Consider the following 22711-nt stretch of genomic DNA (forward strand, 5'->3'; position numbering starts at 1 on the left):
GATAACATGATCTTGATTTGTATTAAACATTTTTCTTTTAAATATCTTTTATTTGTCTTAAGTTGTTAAAAATCATTTTTTTTCTTAAAAATAGAAAATTTAATTAGATTTAATTAGTTTGGATGGCTGGCCATTTTGTTGTCTATGATATGTGCATATGTAGGCATTCATTCGCTGTCTGTTTGATGACTAGTTTATTCTTGTGCTATGATTAGCCTATACGTATATTACATTTTCACTGACAGACCAAATTTTCCCTTTGTTTAGCTGAAAGAAGTGGATGTGCATCTTAAAATAACTCTTAAGGTTAATTTTCCATCGCTACTCATTATTTATTTACGATATTTCAGAACCTGAAAATAAACATAAATTACTTCATTCGTTACGCTATAGATTTAAACAATGCAAAAAAAAACTTAAGTAAATGTTAGGAGGCTTTATTCATCTTCATCTGAGCTCACTTCAAAACACTTCTCAGTCGCAGTGAAACACAGCAGTGCATTACACAGAATACACAAGTAAACAAGTCACAGTTTTTAATAGTAAGCAACCATAGTAGTGTATATCAGTAAAGATCTAGTCTGAATTGAGCCATGTTTAACAGAATCATTTGGATCACTCACTGCTTCACTATTAAATCAAATACAGCACAATGAATCCAGATGATTGTATCAGGAGGTACAGAGTCTTTCCCAGTCTTCCCTCTGCACCGTGGCTTGTTATTTCAGTTTCTGTTAAGGCAAACCCACAAACATTAGGAATAATAACAAACATACACTTATAAAAGTAGTTATGCTTTGACCAAAATAACTGTAGTACGCAGAAACTAAAATTGATGACCAAAAGTAGAGTTATTATAACACACCTTTGACCACCAGCTGTGTGCCGTGCTCAAGTCCCAAATCTGGGACAAAGCAGAGATACGTTCCTCCATCAGAGAGCTGAAGATCAGTGAGTTTGAGAAAGACCTTCCCCTTCTTGAGCTCCTCCAGTAAAACTTCTGCTCTGTTCTTGTACGCTGGATCCTGTTCCTGTACAGAAGCGTTTCCATTGATAATGTCGAATACATTCCTGATGTCGTCGTGTCTCCAGTGGACCGTCAGCGGTTTATCTTCAAGCACAATACTATTTTGACTGCAATTCAAGAAGACAGCGCCTCCTTCAGTGACTTCAACTACCTGATGGAGAGAGACTAGAAAACATGACTTTGTTTAGAATTAACTTTAATCATTGACTAATAACGTTTGGGGTCCAAAGGTTTGAGACCCAAAGGTTTTTTTTTTCAAGAAATAGAGTGCTGTTGATTATGTGACTCTTTGAACAGAATCATACAGTCATTGAAGACGGTCGATTTCATTTTTTTAATATATATAAATTTGAACAAACTGTTTTGCTAAAGGTTTGCAGTTAAAAATTTAATAAATAATAAATTACAATGTAAAATAAATAAATATATTGGTCTCGAACCTTTTTACTTTATTTCCTCTGCACTCACAGAAATATTTCACCCAAAATGTAAGATTTATGTAATTTTATTACATAACAAATTCCCATTTATATTTTTTTCATAATTTTAACACAAATCTACCAAATAAACTTTATACGATTTATTTTCATTAGGATAATAAAACCTATTTATTTTAAATGCATAATCCTCAGGGTTTATGTAATTAGTTTATGTAAAGTGTAATTATTCTTAATTAATAATAAAAAGTTTATTTATTTAAAATACATAAAGTTTATTGTATAAATTGCATAATAATTAAGAGAACTAAATCAGGATAATTAAAAAAGTTAAATAACATTTATTTGAATCATCTTTAATGTATGCTTATATACTAAACCAAATTAAACAATGCATCACATTTATGCAATTGTTTCCCCATCTTATAAAAAAAATAGAATTAGACAAACACAAAAACAACTCTATTAGGTTATTTGTGAACTTACCCACTGTGCAAAGTTACGTCCAGTGGACGTCTTTTTATGTCTTTGCAGACGTTGAAAAGACGTCCACTGAGGAGCCAGAATGAAAGTTTTTGTCTTTTTTTGACGTCTTCTGTACGTCTGATTTAGACGTTCACAGAACCTCCTTACAAGGTTAAAAACTAGTTCAAAAGTGGTCAGTGGACATATTTTCAACATCATTTAAGGTTCATTTAGACATCATTTATACTGTTTCTGGACCAAATCAACACTCTCAGGATGCATTAGATTTAGACTTGTGTTATTTCAATGTAATTTCCAGACACTGTGTTTGTCCTAAAATCAAGAAAATAAAATAATCTTCATGAAATAATGGAATAACTGATGATTGAGCATGTGGTAAAATCAACTGCAAATCAAAGACATTAAATCTCTGAAGATCTCAGCAGAGGAGGATCAAACATCTCCACAAACAGCTTCACTCATTAGATTGACTTTATTTCTGTCAGACATCTAGAGAAGCTCTTATTGAGAATTAACAGAGGTTTAAATGTTGATATTTGATTCAGTTGAAGTCACCATTGTGGTGGACAGTGTTTGGTTTAGTTGGGATCTTGGTCCTCATACTTCTTGTGTTAACTTGTCTCTGGCTGTTATAACTGAGTGTTTGTGAAACACTGTTGTTGGAGCAAAGAAAGACAAATTTAAGAGAGCTCAGGTGTTATCAGCTCTTTGTTGGTGATGATAAAGTCATCACATTACAAGTATCTGAGGTCATGAAATAAGTTTCGTTTTGTTTGTATATATCTCCTAAACTTTATGACTACAGTACAGGCACCAAGAGCAAAATACTTATTGCGAAGTTGGACAAAATACATGTGTTTGAAATATTTTGAGCAAAAGCATCATGTAGTCACACACAGACATCAAGATTGTGGATATGCATCACAACAATGGTGACAATCAAAACTAAAAAGGCTGGAAAATAAGGATGAGTTTATCTAGAGAAGCTCTTATTGAGAATTAACAGAGGTTTAAATGTTGATATTTGATTCATTTGAAGTCACCATTGTTGTGATGCATATGCTAAATCTTGATGTCTGTGTGTGAGTACATGATGTTTCGCTCAAATATATTTCAAACGCATGCATTTTGTCCAACTTCACAATAAGTATTTTGCCCTTGGTGCCTGTGCTGTAGAGTCAAAAGGTTTAGGAGATATATACAAACATAACAACACTTATTTCATGATCTCAGATACTTGTAATGTGATGACTTTATCATCACCAACAAAGAGCTGATAACACCTGAGCTCTCTTAAATTTGTCATTCTTTGCTACAACAACAGTGTTTCACAAACACACAGTTATAACAGCCAGAGACAAGCTAACACAAGAAGTAACTGGACCAAGATCCCAACTAAACCAAACACTGTCCACCACAATGGTGACTTCAAATGAATCAAATATCAACATTTAAACCTCTGTTAATTCTCAATAAGAGCTTCTCTAGATGTCTGACAGAAATAAAGTCAATCTAATGAGTGAAGCTGTTTGTGGAGATGTTTGATCCTCCTCTGCTGAGATCTTCAGAGATTTAATGTCTTTGATTTGCAGTTGATTTTACCACATGCTCAATCATCAGTTATTCCATTATTTCATGAAGATTATTTTATTTTCTTGATTTTAGGACAAACACAGTGTCTGGGAATTACATTGAAATAACACAAGTCTAAATCTAATGCATCCTGAGAGTGTTGATTTGGTCCAGAAACAGTATAAATGATGTCTAAATGAACCTTAAATGATGTTGAAATATTTCCACTGACCACTTTTGAACTAGTTTTGAACCTTGTAAGGAGGTTCTGTGAACGTCTAAATCAGACGTACAGAAGACGTCAAAAAAAGACGTCATAAAAACTTTCATTCTGGCTCCTCAGTGGACGTCTTTTCAACGTCTGCAAAGACATAAAAAGACGTCCACTGGACGTAACTTTGCACAGTGGGTAAGTTCACAAATAACCTAATAGAGTTGTTTTTGTGTTTGTCTAATTCTATTTTTTATTATAAGATGGGGAAACAATTGCATAAATGTGATGCATTGTTTAATTTGGTTTAGTATATAAGCATACATTAAAGATGATTCAAATAAATGTTATTTAACTTTATTAATTATCCTGATTTAGTTCTCTTAATTATTATGCAATTTATACAATAAACTTTATGTATTTTAAATAAATAAACTTTTTATTATTAATTAAGAATAATTACACTTTACATAAACTAATTACATAAACCCTGAGGATTATGCATTTAAAATAAATAGGTTTTATTATCCTAATGAAAATAAATCGTATAAAGTTTATTTGGTAGATTTGTGTTAAAATTATGAAAAAAATATAAATGGGAATTTGTTATGTAATAAAATTACATAAATCTTAAATTTTGGGTGAAATATGTCTGTGAGTGTGTTCTTACCTGAACCTATTAACAGTACGAACACAGAAATGATACAGCACCTGTAAACCATAAAGAAAAAAATATTAAAATTAAGTTAAATTAAATATGAAAAATAATAACAAAAACTAATACTATCCAGTCAGCAAGCATACAGCAAAAATTAAGCTTACCTATTTTTAAATGTTGCTCACATGTTGTAAACTAATTTTCAACAGAAGTTTCTAAAGGCAGGTCAGTTTAATGTTAAAAGTTGCTAAATTAACATTCTGCCTTTGAATAGAATACACAATTAAACTACTCACATTTACTGGCCATCGCTTGTACAGAAACATCCTTCCAAAACTCACGAGTAAGCCCTACACTAATGATACACATACACTTAATGAAAGACCGTGATATATTGCATGTAACAACTATAATATCTTACCATCGGCACATATTAGCCGATGTCGGGGCTACTGCCAGATTCAAAAGAAATTCACTATGAATCACGAGCGATTTATATACGCGCGCACTTAGACGTCACAAGTCAGAAACCTGAAACCAGAAACCAGAAACCAGAAAACATGAATTCAATGTCCCATGTCTAAAAACCCTTCGAAATCCCACGAGTAATACATTATTAATAACTCTACACTGTAGCATACAGACTGACGTGAGAAAGTCCCGACTAACTTAACTTCGGTTACTTTAAGTAGGCCTACCACCCACCTATCTGAACTATCAGCAGATCCCTCCTAGACAAGTGGGTTTTAAAAAGACTATTCTGCAAATGTCAAAAAGTTTCATGACTCACCCTCTGATGATAATGTGTTTACGCTGAAAGCTGAAAGGAGCTGATCCATTTCTTCATACAGTGAAATGTTAAGAGGATTGGTAATGTTCATTTGACTCATTTTCTTACATTCATCGTTTTTAGCAATATCAGTGCATAAAATGTGTATGTATGCTCCTATTTTTGGACAAACAGAAGTGTAGTGCGACATATGTTGTTTTATGTCAGTTCATGCTGAAGATCGGAGTGTTTATTTTATTTATCACAAGGGATGTTAAACGTGGAAAATGTTTCGTGGTTTTGTCAGTGGAATTGAAAAGTGATAATGATAAAAAAAATCCAGTCTTATATGGTCATCTGTTGTAGAGGTTTGACTCCTCTCTCTGGAGAAGGCTTCGGGTCCACTCTCTTCTCCAGAATGTTCAGGTGTGATGTTTGTGATGAGATTCGGTATCGAGGTTCAGTTTCAAACTGTCTTTGAATTGTTGTATTGTTTCATCATATAGCTTTACCTCATTGTTTGTTTTATTCCGTGTAGCTATTGAAACAAATTTAGCACAACCTCGTTCTTTAGAATCTGCAGACTTCCACCATATCATGTGAATCTCTGTGTGGAGCGATACAGATTGACCCTCGATCACTGGCACTGATGTGATTTTATCCTCCTTGAGAAGCACACCTGGGGAACAAACAGACACAGTTTCTCAGATGGAGATCGAATTCTGTTTACATCCACGTGATTTATGCACATTTGGGATATCGCATTAAAAGTTACCGTGTAATCAGCGCCAGTTTTCCTGAAGTGACAAAGGAAAAACAAGTGGGATGGAAATTTATTTATAAATATTTTATGCAATATTCCAATTTAATTCACAACTTTATATGAAAACCAAAATATCGTCCAACTAACCTTGCGACTTCCTACAGCTCTAATAGTTTCTTGTTCGTAATTTCAGTCTCTAAACACATGACATACCCAGGAAACTAATTTAGGATAATAACATTTTTGTTGGGACATGAAGTGTTTCAAGAAATGAAAACGTTGTAATATGATTTAAAGCTTACAAAAACATTTATTACGACATTTGACTAACTTATTTTTACATTTTTTTGATTAATACAGAGAGTCCATTAATATATTATTGCCCAAAGCGTGGAGTAGGCTATTAATTGAGAAAGTATTAACATGTTGTAGCCTGTGCTAATGTCAAGTTTAACAGAGCAAAATGAAGCACGGGTGAATGTTAAACGTCTCAAAGTAAAAAAAACGCAACCTTACTCATAGCCAGAGACACACTCATAGATTAAAGTACGCTAACTATAAAAGATCGTTTTACCGTTAGTATATGAGTAAGTATGAGTAAGACAGAAGGCTGACTAATTTCGAAATTACCAGGTCTCCGAAGAAAACGAAGGTCCCTCCGATCGTGCGTGAGAATACTCCGCCTTCGCGGGATTTCCTAATTCCGCCACCAGAGGTTCCCCATAAGCGCTTTCTCGCATAGCACTGTTACGAGAGGAGCACTGACGAGAGGACAATCCAGACACGATAGGGGGAGCCAGAATTGCTCATTTTTGTTTTTATGTTTTACGTCATAATGGAGCAGACGGTGATGTGCCTCAGGCTTAGCCAAGACCGAGGCCAGGGAAGTTACACTGGTTTTTTGTGTCCTTTGTATGAACCCAGATTTTTTTGTATGAACCCAAAAAAATAAACATAAAAGAATGTTTTGTGAAAAAAATTATAAGCGGCATTAAAAAAAATATAAATTATATATAAATCGTATAAAGTTTATTTGGTAGATTTGTGTTAAAATTATGAAAAAAATATAAATGGGAATTTGTTATGTAATAAAATTACATAAATCTTAAATTTTGGGTGAAATATGTCTGTGAGTGTGTTCTTACCTGAACCTATTAACAGTACGAACACAGAAATGATACAGCACCTGTAAACCATAAAGAAAAAAATATTAAAATTAAGTTAAATTAAATATGAAAAATAATAACAAAAACTAATACTATCCAGTCAGCAAGCATACAGCAAAAATTAAGCTTACCTATTTTTAAATGTTGCTCACATGTTGTAAACTAATTTTCAACAGAAGTTTCTAAAGGCAGGTCAGTTTAATGTTAAAAGTTGCTAAATTAACATTCTGCCTTTGAATAGAATACACAATTAAACTACTCACATTTACTGGCCATCGCTTGTACAGAAACATCCTTCCAAAACTCACGAGTAAGCCCTACACTAATGATACACATACACTTAATGAAAGACCGTGATATATTGCATGTAACAACTATAATATCTTACCATCGGCACATATTAGCCGATGTCGGGGCTACTGCCAGATTCAAAAGAAATTCACTATGAATCACGAGCGATTTATATACGCGCGCACTTAGACGTCACAAGTCAGAAACCTGAAACCAGAAACCAGAAACCAGAAAACATGAATTCAATGTCCCATGTCTAAAAACCCTTCGAAATCCCACGAGTAATACATTATTAATAACTCTACACTGTAGCATACAGACTGACGTGAGAAAGTCCCGACTAACTTAACTTCGGTTACTTTAAGTAGGCCTACCACCCACCTATCTGAACTATCAGCAGATCCCTCCTAGACAAGTGGGTTTTAAAAAGACTATTCTGCAAATGTCAAAAAGTTTCATGACTCACCCTCTGATGATAATGTGTTTACGCTGAAAGCTGAAAGGAGCTGATCCATTTCTTCATACAGTGAAATGTATGTTAAGAGGATTGGTAATGTTCATTTGACTCATTTTCTTACATTCATCGTTTTTAACAATATCAGTGCATAAAATGTGTATGTATGCTCCTATTTTTGGACAAACAGAAGTGTAGTGCGACATATGTTGTTTTATGTCAGTTCATGCTGAAGATCGGAGTGTTTATTTTATTTATCACAAGGGATGTTAAACGTGGAAAATGTTTCGTGGTTTTGTCAGTGGAATTGAAAAGTGATAATGATAAAAAAAATCCAGTCTTATATGGTCATCTGTTGTAGAGGTTTGACTCCTCTCTCTGGAGAAGGCTTCGGGTCCACTCTCTTCTCCAGAATGTTCAGGTGTGATGTTTGTGATGAGATTCGGTATCGAGGTTCAGTTTCAAACTGTCTTTGAATTGTTGTATTGTTTCATCATATAGCTTTACCTCATTGTTTGTTTTATTCCGTGTAGCTATTGAAACAAATTTAGCACAACCTCGTTCTTTAGAATCTGCAGACTTCCACCATATCATGTGAATCTCTGTGTGGAGCGATACAGATTGACCCTCGATCACTGGCACTGATGTGATTTTATCCTCCTTGAGAAGCACACCTGGGGAACAAACAGACACAGTTTCTCAGATGGAGATCGAATTCTGTTTACATCCACGTGATTTATGCACATTTGGGATATCGCATTAAAAGTTACCGTGTAATCAGCGCCAGTTTTCCTGAAGTGACAAAGGAAAAACAAGTGGGATGGAAATTTATTTATAAATATTTTATGCAATATTCCAATTTAATTCACAACTTTATATGAAAACCAAAATATCGTCCAACTAACCTTGCGACTTCCTACAGCTCTAATAGTTTCTTGTTCGTAATTTCAGTCTCTAAACACATGACATACCCAGGAAACTAATTTAGGATAATAACATTTTTGTTGGGACATGAAGTGTTTCAAGAAATGAAAACGTTGTAATATGATTTAAAGCTTACAAAAACATTTATTACGACATTTGACTAACTTATTTTTACATTTTTTTGATTAATACAGAGAGTCCATTAATATATTATTGCCCAAAGCGTGGAGTAGGCTATTAATTGAGAAAGTATTAACATGTTGTAGCCTGTGCTAATGTCAAGTTTAACAGAGCAAAATGAAGCACGGGTGAATGTTAAACGTCTCAAAGTAAAAAAAACGCAACCTTACTCATAGCCAGAGACACACTCATAGATTAAAGTACGCTAACTATAAAAGATCGTTTTACCGTTAGTATATGAGTAAGTATGAGTAAGACAGAAGGCTGACTAATTTCGAAATTACCAGGTCTCCGAAGAAAACGAAGGTCCCTCCGATCGTGCGTGAGAATACTCCGCCTTCGCGGGATTTCCTAATTCCGCCACCAGAGGTTCCCCATAAGCGCTTTCTCGCATAGCACTGTTACGAGAGGAGCACTGACGAGAGGACAATCCAGACACGATAGGGGGAGCCAGAATTGCTCATTTTTGTTTTTATGTTTTACGTCATAATGGAGCAGACGGTGATGTGCCTCAGGCTTAGCCAAGACCGAGGCCAGGGAAGTTACACTGGTTTTTTGTGTCCTTTGTATGAACCCAGATTTTTTTGTATGAACCCAAAAAAATAAACATAAAAGAATGTTTTGTGAAAAAAATTATAAGCGGCATTAAAAAAAATATAAATTATATATAAATCGTATAAAGTTTATTTGGTAGATTTGTGTTAAAATTATGAAAAAAATATAAATGGGAATTTGTTATGTAATAAAATTACATAAATCTTAAATTTTGGGTGAAATATGTCTGTGAGTGTGTTCTTACCTGAACCTATTAACAGTACGAACACAGAAATGATACAGCACCTGTAAACCATAAAGAAAAAAATATTAAAATTAAGTTAAATTAAATATGAAAAATAATAACAAAAACTAATACTATCCAGTCAGCAAGCATACAGCAAAAATTAAGCTTACCTATTTTTAAATGTTGCTCACATGTTGTAAACTAATTTTCAACAGAAGTTTCTAAAGGCAGGTCAGTTTAATGTTAAAAGTTGCTAAATTAACATTCTGCCTTTGAATAGAATACACAATTAAACTACTCACATTTACTGGCCATCGCTTGTACAGAAACATCCTTCCAAAACTCACGAGTAAGCCCTACACTAATGATACACATACACTTAATGAAAGACCGTGATATATTGCATGTAACAACTATAATATCTTACCATCGGCACATATTAGCCGATGTCGGGGCTACTGCCAGATTCAAAAGAAATTCACTATGAATCACGAGCGATTTATATACGCGCGCACTTAGACGTCACAAGTCAGAAACCTGAAACCAGAAACCAGAAAACATGAATTCAATGTCCCATGTCTAAAAACCCTTCGAAATCCCACGAGTAATACATTATTAATAACTCTACACTGTAGCATACAGACTGACGTGAGAAAGTCCCGACTAACTTAACTTCGGTTACTTTAAGTAGGCCTACCACCCACCTATCTGAACTATCAGCAGATCCCTCCTAGACAAGTGGGTTTTAAAAAGACTATTCTGCAAATGTCAAAAAGTTTCATGACTCACCCTCTGATGATAATGTGTTTACGCTGAAAGCTGAAAGGAGCTGATCCATTTCTTCATACAGTGAAATGTATGTTAAGAGGATTGGTAATGTTCATTTGACTCATTTTCTTACATTCATCGTTTTTAGCAATATCAGTGCATAATATGTGTATGTATGCTCCTAAATATGTGTATGTATGCTCCAAAAAAATTATAAGCGGCATTAAAAAAATATAATGTACATAAGTACTTTTTTTATTTACACATGTGCATATACAAAACAAAAATACAAAATGTACAGAAATAAATTACACACTAAAAATGAATAATGTTTACAACTTCAATTTCATTTTTAACTTGCATTACAAAAATAAACTACAGAAATTAGGTTATTTCAATGACAATGTGACGTTTAAAAAAAAAGATTTTGGAAAACTGTAATATACCCATTTTTTCCTACTGTAATCTTTTTGCTAATGAAGAATGTATTTGTTATGCATTCTCTCAAGAAGAGAAAACTTGTGCTCTTCTCTCTCTCTCTGGAGTTTGATGTGCTCCCTGAAAAGCTCACCCCCTCACCTGTCCCAGGACACTTAGCAAATAGACCATGTCTGTTTACAACAACAGCAAAATGAATTTCAGCAAAAAATTGTCTATTAACTTTGTATAAAGTCTTTCCCAGCCAGCTCACTCGCTCCAGAACAGTAATTAAACAAGAGAAAATGACAAGACAGGTCATTATGGCAGGCGCAATGTTGCTTTAAGCCCAGGTCGTGGGAGAGAGCTACGGCCTAATCAAGACCACGGTGTGGAGGTGCGTCCACACTGTCACCAACGCCCTTCTGCGACATGCCGGGAATTACATCCTGGTGGATGGCACACTCATCCGTATCGCCAATCCATCAGTGATTGATCAGGCGTAGGCTACTCATCGGGAAAGGGAGACGCGGCCATAAACGTGCAGGTTATAGTGGACCATAGGGGTGTGATATCTTACCTGCCCCACTGGGCAAAGTTATGTGAAGTGACATTCAGCCAAGTATGGTGACTCATACTCAGAATTTGTGCTCTGCATTTAACCCATCCGAAATGCACACACACAGAGCAGTGAACACACACACACACACACACTGTGAGCACACACCCGGAGCAGTGGGCAGCCATTTATGCTGCGGCGCCCGGGGAGCAGTTGGGGGTTCGATGCCTTGCTCAAGGGCACCTAAGTCGTGGTATTGAAGGTGGAGAGAGAACTGTACATGCACTCCCCCCACCCACAATTCCTGCCGGCCCGGGACTCAAACTCACAACCTTTCGATTGGGAGTCCGACTCTCTAACCATTAGGCCACGACTCCCCCTGTGTGGCCACTATGTCCAGTTGACGTCTTGTGGACGTCTTTTTATGTCTTTGCAGACGTTGAAAAGACGTCCACTGAGGAGCCAGAATGAAAGTTTTTATGACGTCTTTTTTGACGTCTCCTGTACGTCTGATTTAGACGTTCACAGAACCTCCTTACAAGGTTAAAAACTAGTTCAAAAGTGGTCAGTGGAAATATTTTCAACATCATTTAAGGTTCATTTAGGCATAATTTATACTGTTTCGGGTCCAAATCAACACTCTCAGGATGCATTAGATTTAGATGTTATTTCAATGTAATTTCCAGACACTGTGTTTGTCCTAAAATCAAGAAAATAAAATAATCTTCATGAAATAATGGAATAACTGACGATTGAGCATGTGGTAAAATCAACTGCAAATCAAAGACATTAAATCTCTGAAGATCTCAGCAGAGGAGGATCAAACATCTCCACAAACAGCTTCACTCATTAGATTGACTTTATTTCTGTCAGACATCTAGATAAGCTCTTATTGAGAATTAACAGAGGTTTAAATGTTGATATTTGATTCATTTGAAGTCACCATTGTGGTGGACAGTGTTTGGTTTAGTTGGGATCTTGGTCCAGTTACTTCTTGTGTTAACTTGTCTCTGGCTGTTATAACTGTGTGTTTGTGAAACACTGTTGTTGTAGCAAAGAATGACAAATTTAAGAGAGCTAAGGTCTTATCAGCTCTTTGTTGGTGATGATAAAGTCGTCATATTACAAGTATCTGAGATCATGAAATAAGTGTTGTTATGTTTGTTTGACCCTGCAGTACAGACACCAAGAGCAAATTACTTATTTTGAAGTTGGACTAAATGCATGCATTTGAAATATTTTGTACAGGAGCATCATGTACTCACACATAGACATCTAGATTTAGCACATGCATCACAACAATGGTGACAATCAAAATGGCTTCATAGCACAAACTCATCCTTATTTTCCAGACTTTTTTGTTTTAATTGTCACCATTGATGTGATGCATATCCACAATCTTGATGTCTGTGTGTGACTACATGATGTGTTTTTTAAAAATAAGTACATCCTTTTTTTCTACAAGGTGTCTGTCCATGAAAATAAATACACAGATGCAACAAAACATTAATAACTTATTGTGCTATAGTTTAATTACCATTAAAAGCAAGATGATAACGCTTGATCTTAATGCTCTCTGCCACAATAAGAGTGTTTTATAACACACAGTTATAACAGCCAGAGACAAGCTAACACAAAAAGTATGAGGACCAAGATCCCAACTAAACCAAACACTGTCCACCACAATGGTGACTTCAAATGATGTTGATGTAAATGATGTAAATTGATCCTCCTCTGCTGAGATCTTCAGAGATTTAATGTCTTTGATTTGCAGTTGATTTTACCACATGCTCAATCATCAGTTATTCCATTATTTCATGAAGATTATTTTATTTTCTTGATTTTATGTCTGACGGTTTATGTCTAACCGTCACAACATATCGTGTGAACATATTACTGACCATTTGATAATTTAATTTATAGTCTATATTCTACTGATAACTTAAACTATGTTAAAATAAATGTTACTGAAATAATTTGAGGAATATTTCATTTGCATAGAACGTGTTATCTTTCTTAACGCTGTATTGCACCTTTGCGTGAAGTGGAAAATCGATTTATGAGCAATCCATGCCAACTAATTCTAACTCAGCAATATGGAGGTAAATCAGTAGCAAAACTCGAGAGGTTGAAGATCTGAATGTGAGAACTTGTCATATTAATATTTGTATTTGTAAGTTAAAATTTACACTCACAGCTCTGATGTGAAAAGCTGAATCTTTCAATTTGCACACACAGACAATGATCAAAACACCCGTGTTTTGAATTGGAAGTTGTAGATTAATAGTTACAAATGTGTAAAATGACATCCACTCAAAGAAAATGACATAGACACGTTTACGACATATTTACTTTTGCACTTTACTTCAGTTTCGCTGCACAACGTCAAGTCTGCACTTACAACCTCTCAGATCTGGAAGTACAAGTTCAAATCCTAGCGCTCTGACTTTTGCTACTCTTTTTGCGGTATTCTGTTGCAAAACTCACTTGTGCACTTGTATATGCAGATGTGAGAGAGCAGAGCTGGGGGCGGGGCTTTGGTGCGAATGAAGACATTTTATTGGTCGATGCCCGACCAATGAACAACGCCAATTGTTTTCACTGAATATCCTTAGCTTTGACAGGATTTTAAGACACTGCATTCATTTTGCCATTCAGGTATTATCTGGTAGACAAATAATGCAACATATTATTTATACATATTATATAAACTTACATAAATAGAAATCCTGTCTCCCCCTCTAGTGGACATTAAGTGTAAGACCTTCATTGCCCAGATAATGAAAGTCACTAGGATTTTTTGAGAAGGAAAAAGTCTGACCAGCTACAGCAACGAGTCAGACGAGTCTGAAGATCTCAGCTGAATTTGGTGAAACATTAAAATTTCAGTCGTTGTCAATTACTCTCATAATAAATGATAATAATGTTCAAATATATGTTGGCTTTCTCAAGGCCAACAAAGAAGACTGAAAAAAAACCATAATTCAATTTAGTATGTAATAAAACTAATATTACTAATTGATTTAATAAATTTAACTACATTAATTTTCCCAATTAATTATTAATGTCACACACACCTACCTAGTGCCTTTTGAGTTAAAAGATGAGAGTGGTAAATGTTACAGACATATTATCATAGAACTGTTCAGTCTATTATTGATTTTTATTTCCACTTCACTTTTATCCAAGGAGACAGAACTATTTGCACTGTATTTACAGTGGGAGAATATTCATACAATACTATAAACTGCAAATAATTTAAAGGGGTGACTTGCAAGTCACAGCAGCACGAATTATGTGCGCAGCAATATCTGATTCAAATATTATGTTAATTAACAGTGAGCGATGGTTTCAGACATTACTCTTATAAGACTCTTATTCTGAAAGAATGAAAGACCGAGTTAAAGGCGGAGCGATTCGACCAATCAGATGAAAGGAGCGTTTCAGCGCCGCCCACAAGTGCTAATGAAATATTGAAGCCATAAACCGTTTTTTAAACCCCAAACGACAAAATGAGAAATCGAGCCAAAAACTCGTTTTCTGTTTGTTAGACTTAATGGAATAACGAATAAACGAGCCATTATTCAATTTCTCGTTATTGAATTCATGTTCTCTCACTTGAATCCTCTTGAGTCTTTTCGTTTTCTGTTTTTTAATTGAAAACGGAATTGGAACGGACGGAAGATACCCTGATTGAGGCGTGTACCACAGATTGCTTTGCCGATTGAGAAACGTGATTGGTCAACGGATCCCGATCCACACCTACCATCCCGAAAACAGGGGAAAGAGCTTCAGCTCCGTCAGTTTGGATCATAAAACACCCTAAATAACACGAAAACCTTCTCGGTCTACATTAACTTCTTTCTGAAACGTCAGAAATGAACCAGGCTCATGCATCAGACGAACCATGTCTAGCTGGACATGTCTACTTTTAAAATAATCCACTTAAATAGAAAAAAAAAAATAATAATAATTTTATATTTAGGCCTATGTAATTCAAATGAAACCAACAAGAGGTGCAGTGTTTCCCGTCTGAACTCATTATCTGTAATGATGTCACACCATCACTATATTCATACTGTCATCAACAGAATTCGTGAATTCAGTTCATAATTCTAAGTAGCCTATAGCCTATAATTAAAACATTTAAAGTAGACTAATTATGGGGGAAAATTCAACTTATTTTAATATAAATTTTATTATAAATGTGGGGTTGGGTTTTTCCTATTTTTTATTTTTTTATGAATGGCCTAGAATAAAATAAATAAAAATAAAAATAATTAAAATAATAAAGTTGTCAAGTCTGCTTTGTCAATAACATGCAGCAGCTGGAAAATTATAATATTATTTTTTATCTTATTATTAATTTAATTAATTAATTATTATTATTATTATTATTATTATTATTATTATTTTATCTTGCAAGCACCACTAGCAAAGAATCCGCGGGATTAATATGCTCTGCTGTCTGCCGCTTCTCTCCTGGTGAAAATGAACTGAGTTTGCGGTTGCCGCTTGTCGGTGCAGTACAGAAGGGATGAAAGGGGCGTTTCAGCGCCGCCCACACATTCAAACAAATATTAAAGCATAATATCATTTTTTACCCACAAACAAAAATACGAAAAATGCAGCTAAATTTTCGTTTTCCGTTTCTTAAACAAAACGAAAAAACGAAAATCAAACCGTTTCTCATTTATCTTTATTTATTTTTAAATAGAAAATCAAATGACCAAAAGATACACGGACCATCCAGGTATCCCCTTACGGTCTGTGCACGGGAAAACGAAAAATCAAGTCATAATTTCGCTTTTCCGTTTTTCTAAAAAAAAAAACCGACAAAACGAAAAAAGGAGTTGTTTTCTGGTTTTTCCGTTTCCATATGTGAAAGCAAAAACAAATGAACGAACGATACCTGTACCGAGTTGTACCGAGATAATTAGTCCTAGATTATAGCACTTGATATAGCACAATTATTTAATAAGACATGCTTTTATTATTATAAAGTTCATATTTTGTTGTTAATGAGGCTTAAATTGAAATTTAGGAGAAAAATAAGTCTCTCATTTACTGTGTGAAACAGTGCAACCCTTAGATTGTCGACTAGAGGGCAGAAAACGTTCAGAAATCACTGTTATGTTCATTAACATTGAACAAACTGTTCCCGTGGCTCAGTGGTAGAGCATTGGGTTAGCAGCGCAAAAGGTTGTGGTTTCGATTCCCAAGAAATACATGTTGGGTAAAAAATGTTAGACTGAAGTCACTTTAGATAAAAGTGTTTGCTAAAATGCATAAAAATACAAAACATTAAAGTTAACTTTAAAACTGTAACAGAAATGCAGTGTAAAAACATGAAATTACAAACAGGGTTAGAAAAAATGATAACAGGTTATTTGGGCTCCAAAATAATCAAAAACCTAAAAAAATTGCTATGTTGTTCTTCAAAGAAACCATACAGAGAAGATGCAAAGAAAATAGAATCAAAATGTAATTTTATTTTTTTTCCTTCCATTCTAGTGTGACGACAGTTCATTTTAACAGTTTATTTTAAAATACTATAGTCATTTGCTTATTTGTCACCATAGTGTAACAAGTTGCTGTTTAATGGCAGCTTGAATTTAATTTGGGAGTTTAGATGGCTGTAAAAAAAAAACAAACAAAAAAAAAAAACCACTGTATGTTCCATTGTTTTGAAAACTGAACTGAAATATCCCAGAGTTTAAAAACTGTATACTCTTCTGTTATCAAGGCCAATCCTCTGGATCTCGGGTCTTCTCTTCTGGTCCTTTAAGAAAACAAAAAAGCAGGTAAAAAGGCAAAAACAAAAGAAAGTGTTTAGATGTTCCCATCAATGTAAAAATAAACTCATTACAGTGATTTATAATTCTGATTGAGGATTTGCATGAACCTATTCACTGTGAATAAGGATACTTGATAAAATGACAGAGAAAAAAAGCGTCTCTTGATTTTTGAAAATTATATTTAATCTTCTTACATATGCTTGGCATAATTAACAGTTTAACAGGTACAGGTCTTATAAAGACATTTGATGAACTCACTGTACTTACATAAAAAGCAACACTGAATGTCGTGGAGTTCTTCAGTTTGTCACTGGTGATGTGTAGTTTATAATGTCCACAGAGTTCATTTGTGATGTTTGTGATGGTCAGAGATCCAGAACTGTGGTCCAGATGCAACCTGTCTCTGAATCTTTCTTCATTGCATAGGTATTCCTCGTTGTTTGTTTTATCCCATTTAGCTATGACTGAAAATACAGCCTCTTTGTTTCCACTGGAATCAGCAAATTTCCACCAGATCAGCTCATCGTCCTGTATTTCAGTGAGATCGCTGTGTAGCGTGACAGACTGTCCACTCATCGTTTTCATCAACTTAATTTCATCTTTCTCGATAAAATCACCTGGAGAAAAGACAGAGATAAACTTACCAAGTCTTTTTCAACAAATCTCTTTCTACTTATTTTCCTGATTTCAGTTATTGCGACTAACTTTGATCAATTCAGTTGATGCTGTCGGTTAAACAGGTGATGGTCATAGAATATCATCAAAAAGTTGATTTATTTCACTAATTCCATTCAAAAAGTGAAACTTGTATATTATATTCATTCATTACACACAGACTGATATATTTCAAATGTTTATTTCTTTTAATTTTGATGATTATAACTGACAAATAAGGAAAATCCCAAATTCAGTATCTCAGAAAATTAGAATATTACTTAAGACAAATACAAATAAAGGATTTTTAGAAATCTTGGCCAACTGAAAAGTATGAACAAGAAAAGTATGAGCATGTACAGCACTCAATACTTAGTTGGGGCTCCTTTTGCCTGAATTACTGCAGCAATGCAATGTCTGTGAAACTGCTCAGGTGTTATGAGAGCCCAGGTTGCTCTGATAGTGGCCTTCAGCTCTACTGCATTCTTGGGTCTGGCATATCGCATCTTCCTCTTTACAATACCCCATAGATTTTCTATGTGGTTAAGGTCAGGAGAGTTTGCTGGCCAATTTAGAACAGGGATACCTCGGTCCTTAAACCAGGTACTGGTAGCTTTGGCCCTGTGTGCAGGTGTCAAGTCCTGTTGGAAAATGAAATCTGCATCTTCATGAAGTTGGTCAGCAGCAGGAAGCATGAAGTGCTCTAAAACTTCCTTGTATACGGCTGTGTTGACCTTTGACCTCAGAAAACACAGTGGACCAACACCAGTAGATGACATGGCACCCCAAACCATCACTGACTGTGGAAACTTACACTGGACCTCAAGCAACATGGATTGTGTGCCTCTCATCTCTTCCTCCAGACTCTGGGACACTGATATCCAAAGGAAATGCAAAATTTACTTTCATCAGAGAACATAACTTTGGACAACTCAGCAGCAGTCCAGTCCTTTTTGAAGCAAGACTCTTCTGACGCTGTCTGTTGTTCAAGAGTGGCTTGACACAAGGAAAGCGACAGCTGAAACCCATGTCTTGCATACATCTGTACGTAGTGGTTCTTGAAGCACTGGCTCCAGCTGCAGTCCACTCTTTGTGACTCCCCCACATTTTTGAATGGGTTTTGTTTCACAATCATCTCTAGTTTGCAGTTATCCCTATTGCTTGTACACTCTTTTCTGCCACATCTTTCCCTTCTCTTCGCCTCACTATTAATGTGCTTGGACACAGAGCTCTGTGAACAGCCAGCCTCTTTTGCAATGACCTTTTGTGTCTTGCCCTCCTTGTGCAAGGTGTCAGTGGTCGTCTTTTGGACAACTGGGAAGTCAGCAGTCTTCCCCATGATCATGTAGCCTACAGAACTAGACTGAGAGACCATTTAAAGGCTTTGCTTTGCAGGTGTTTTGAGTTAATTAGCTGATTAGAGTGTGGCACCAGGTGTCTTCAATATTGAACCTTTTCACAATATTCTAATTTTCTGCGTCTTTCCTTAGGTGTCAGTTATAAACATCAAAATTAAGAAGAAGAAGAAGTGAAGAAGTGAAGAAGTGAAGTGACATTCGGCCAAGTATGGTGACCCATACTCAGAATTTGTGCTCTGCATTTAACCCATCCGAAGTGCACACACACAGAGCAGTGAACACACACACACACTGTGAACACACACCCGGAGCAGTGGGCAGCCATTTATGCTGCGGCGCCCGGGGAGCAGTTGGGGGTTCGGTGCCTTGCTCAAGGGCACCTCAGTCGTGGTATTGAGGGCAGTGAGAGAACTGTACATGCACTCCCCCCACCCACAATTCCTGCCGGCCCGGGACTCGAACCCACAACCCTTCGATTGGGAGTCCGATTCTCTAACCACCAGGCCACGACTTCCCCAAAAAAGAATTTGTGCTCTGCATTTAACCCATCCGAAGTGCACACACACAGAGCAGTGAACACACACACACACTGTGAACACACACCCGGAGCAGTGGGCAGCCATTTTTTATGCTGCGGCGCCCGGGGAGCAGTTGGGGGTTCAGTGCCTTGCTCAAGGGCACCTCAGTCGTGGTATTGAGGGTGGTGAGAGAACTGTACATGCACTCCCCCCACCCACAATTCCTGCCAGCCCGGGACTCGAACCCACAACCCTTCGATTGGGAGTCCGATTCTCTAACCACCAGGCCACGACTTCCCCAAAGTCGTGGCCTGTCTTTGCACTATCTTTGTAATCATATCAGCTGAACTAAATCAGTTGGTAACCTTAAAATTGATTAGTTGTACAGTAACTTACTGTTTTGTGAATGTTTATCCTGATCAGGTGTTTCTGCATCTGCTGAAAAAAGTACAAACATACAAACAAACAAAAAACCCCAACCAATAATAATGTCTTGTATGCAGAGTTATATGAACACAAACAAGCAAAGATATTCAGTAATACAATATCTTACCACTGTTTGGTCGATCAGTGTCCCCAGTGTTCCCATTTACTACACCTTAACAATAAAAACATAACTCAATGAAGCCCTTTAATGTTTTAACTTTTGAGTTAATATTGTTTTATTCTATTATATTATGGTATTACACAATACAATTGTGTTATCCTTTGTTATTTACACAATATGGTATTATCTTACTTATAAGGGATCAATAAACTGATTAATATGCAGTTATTCCCAAATACTGGATGTCATGAAGAGGGTTGGTATAAAGGCCCATTGGGAGGTCCTAGTAGTCTTCAATTGAGTTGTATCAGTGAACTAAAATAACCCCTGAATTGCAGCTGTGAGCTACCGGTAAGGGACAAGGGTATAAAACGAGTGTGCAGACAGAAAGAAAACTCAGATGCGGTGGCCGTCATCTCAGCTTTATTGTTGTGTTCAATAAAGTATTTTGACATCTGGAACTCCCTTTCTTGAGTTTTTTTATGACTTTGAGGAGCACATTACTTTCTCCACAACTATGAGTTAAATAGTCTCTCACCATTAGTCAGCCTAATGTGTTCTCCATCAGGTTGGCCTAAATAAAAATAATCAATTACAGGAATGAAGTAGAAATACATGAATCCATTTTAACAAAACTGTGTTTTGCACAATAAAACTCATATTTTTCTTCTGCAAATAGGTAACACGCACCTTGATTAACTGCTTGTTTAGACTTCCTTTGGTGATAGTAATAGCCACAGAAAACTGCAACCACAACCAGAGCAATAAAGCAACCCAGCACTATATAATATGTGGATGAATCTGATGCTGTAATGGAAAGAGAAATATCTATCATTAACCAAACTGAATCAGTAAGAGGCCGTTCACACAGAACACGTTTTCCATTCAGAGTTCAGATGTGCTACTTTTCCGTTGTTTTTCTATGTAAGCATGCACTATACGGAGATGTAAGGTTGTAGAGCTTGTGGCTGTTGTCATGTCCATCTAAAAATAATCTCAACTTTTACACACAGTGCCACTCATTCATGTCATACCAAAACAGTAGATCAATCAGAAAAAACTAAGTCTGGGAAGGGTTGCGAGTATTTGAGTAAATTATCAAGTTAGTGTTGTAACTTTCTTGCTTTACAGCAACATGTCGGATGAGATTCTGCGCTGCGCTTTAAAAAAAAAACATTAAGTGCCGCATCTCACATTTATAGGTGCAAAGACGTGTTATGTGTAAACAGCTCCTAAGAGATTGCTGTTCAGGTATATGAGCATGACCAACAGAGATCAGCTAAGTAAGTAAATATAAAGAGCTGCCAACCTGAACATGGTTGACAGAGTTGAGTGATGTCCAGATGTTGAGTCTGGTTACTGATGTGATTGTTGAGAACACAGCTGTAGCTGTTTTTATCCTGATATTCCACCTCCAGAGGTAGAGAGAGACTGATGCTGAGATCAGACACACTGATGCTGGACAATAAACTGTTTCCTTTGTACCAGGAGAGGGTCACATGACTCACATTCACCACTGAACACAACAATGAACAATATGATGAAGAACATTGTGAAGAGTTACTGCTGATGACAGGAACAGGTAGATGAGCTGAAAACATGAGAGAATAAAAAATATATTTATGTTAATGTCACAGTAAAACATCCTAATGCAGTTTGACCCTGATCTTGGACATTTTGTCTGTCGCTCTTGTAAGATTTACTTCTCCTGAGACAGACAAAACACACTCAGTGTGTTAACATACAGACATCTGTTTCCACATCTCACTGGGAGAAGTGCAATTTAGTTCCTGTCTCCATCTGGAGAATGTCAGTCTTCCTCTGAGGTACTTAAGCTGTACTTGAGGTACTCTGGGTGATTCTGTCACCAAAAGAGCCCGTAGTGTCCAGTGTGTCCATAAATCAGGTATGCATCCTTTACTCTTGAGAATTTGATGTTTTGTATTGATTTGATTTGATTTGATTCGTTTTATATCTTTGAATTGGCTATGTGATTGGCATAATACGTATTCTCAAGTAGATAAAGTGAAGGCATATGTTTCCACAAATCTGCATCCAGGGTTAATAGCCTACTAGATCTCAGGTTAGATTGAGATTGAGCACATCAGGTGCGATTCTAGATTTCTAACTAACTGCTTGACTTTAGTTCAGTTATATACATTTGCATTAACTATTGGAGTAAGCACTATTAATTTGTATAAGTATTTGCATATTTCAGAGTTCTAGCCATACCTTCTGATTATTGTTTGAGCTAATGACTAATGATCAGACTGGAGAGTAAAGCGGGTGACATGATACACCCTGACCTAATGATTAAACTGATAAACAACCAATTTGGTTTAAACCTAAATTCAAGGTCATAATAAAATGAGT

The 22711-nt window shown here is 35.9% G+C and overlaps 1 protein-coding gene across 4 annotated transcripts in view; it reads right to left on the reverse strand.

Annotated features, from left to right (window-relative positions):
* Positions 1–22711, reverse strand: part of LOC132159516 (SLAM family member 5-like) — a 145673-nt gene that overhangs the window by 61329 nt on the left and 61633 nt on the right. For 2 of the 4 annotated variants that reach the window (XM_059569060.1, XM_059569058.1), the window contains exon 3: positions 21648–21929. The exons of 1 other annotated variant lie outside the window; for it this stretch is intronic. In XM_059569060.1, the coding sequence (XP_059425043.1) occupies positions 21648–21929 (282 nt within the window). Of the gene's footprint in view, positions 1–21028; positions 21146–21647; positions 21930–22711 lie in introns of all 4 variants that reach the window. One more of the 4 variants, XM_059569062.1, reaches the window with a different exon arrangement.

This window comes from Carassius carassius, chromosome 16 (assembly GCF_963082965.1).
Source record: "Carassius carassius chromosome 16, fCarCar2.1, whole genome shotgun sequence".
NCBI classification, from domain to species: Eukaryota; Metazoa; Chordata; class Actinopteri; order Cypriniformes; family Cyprinidae; genus Carassius; species Carassius carassius.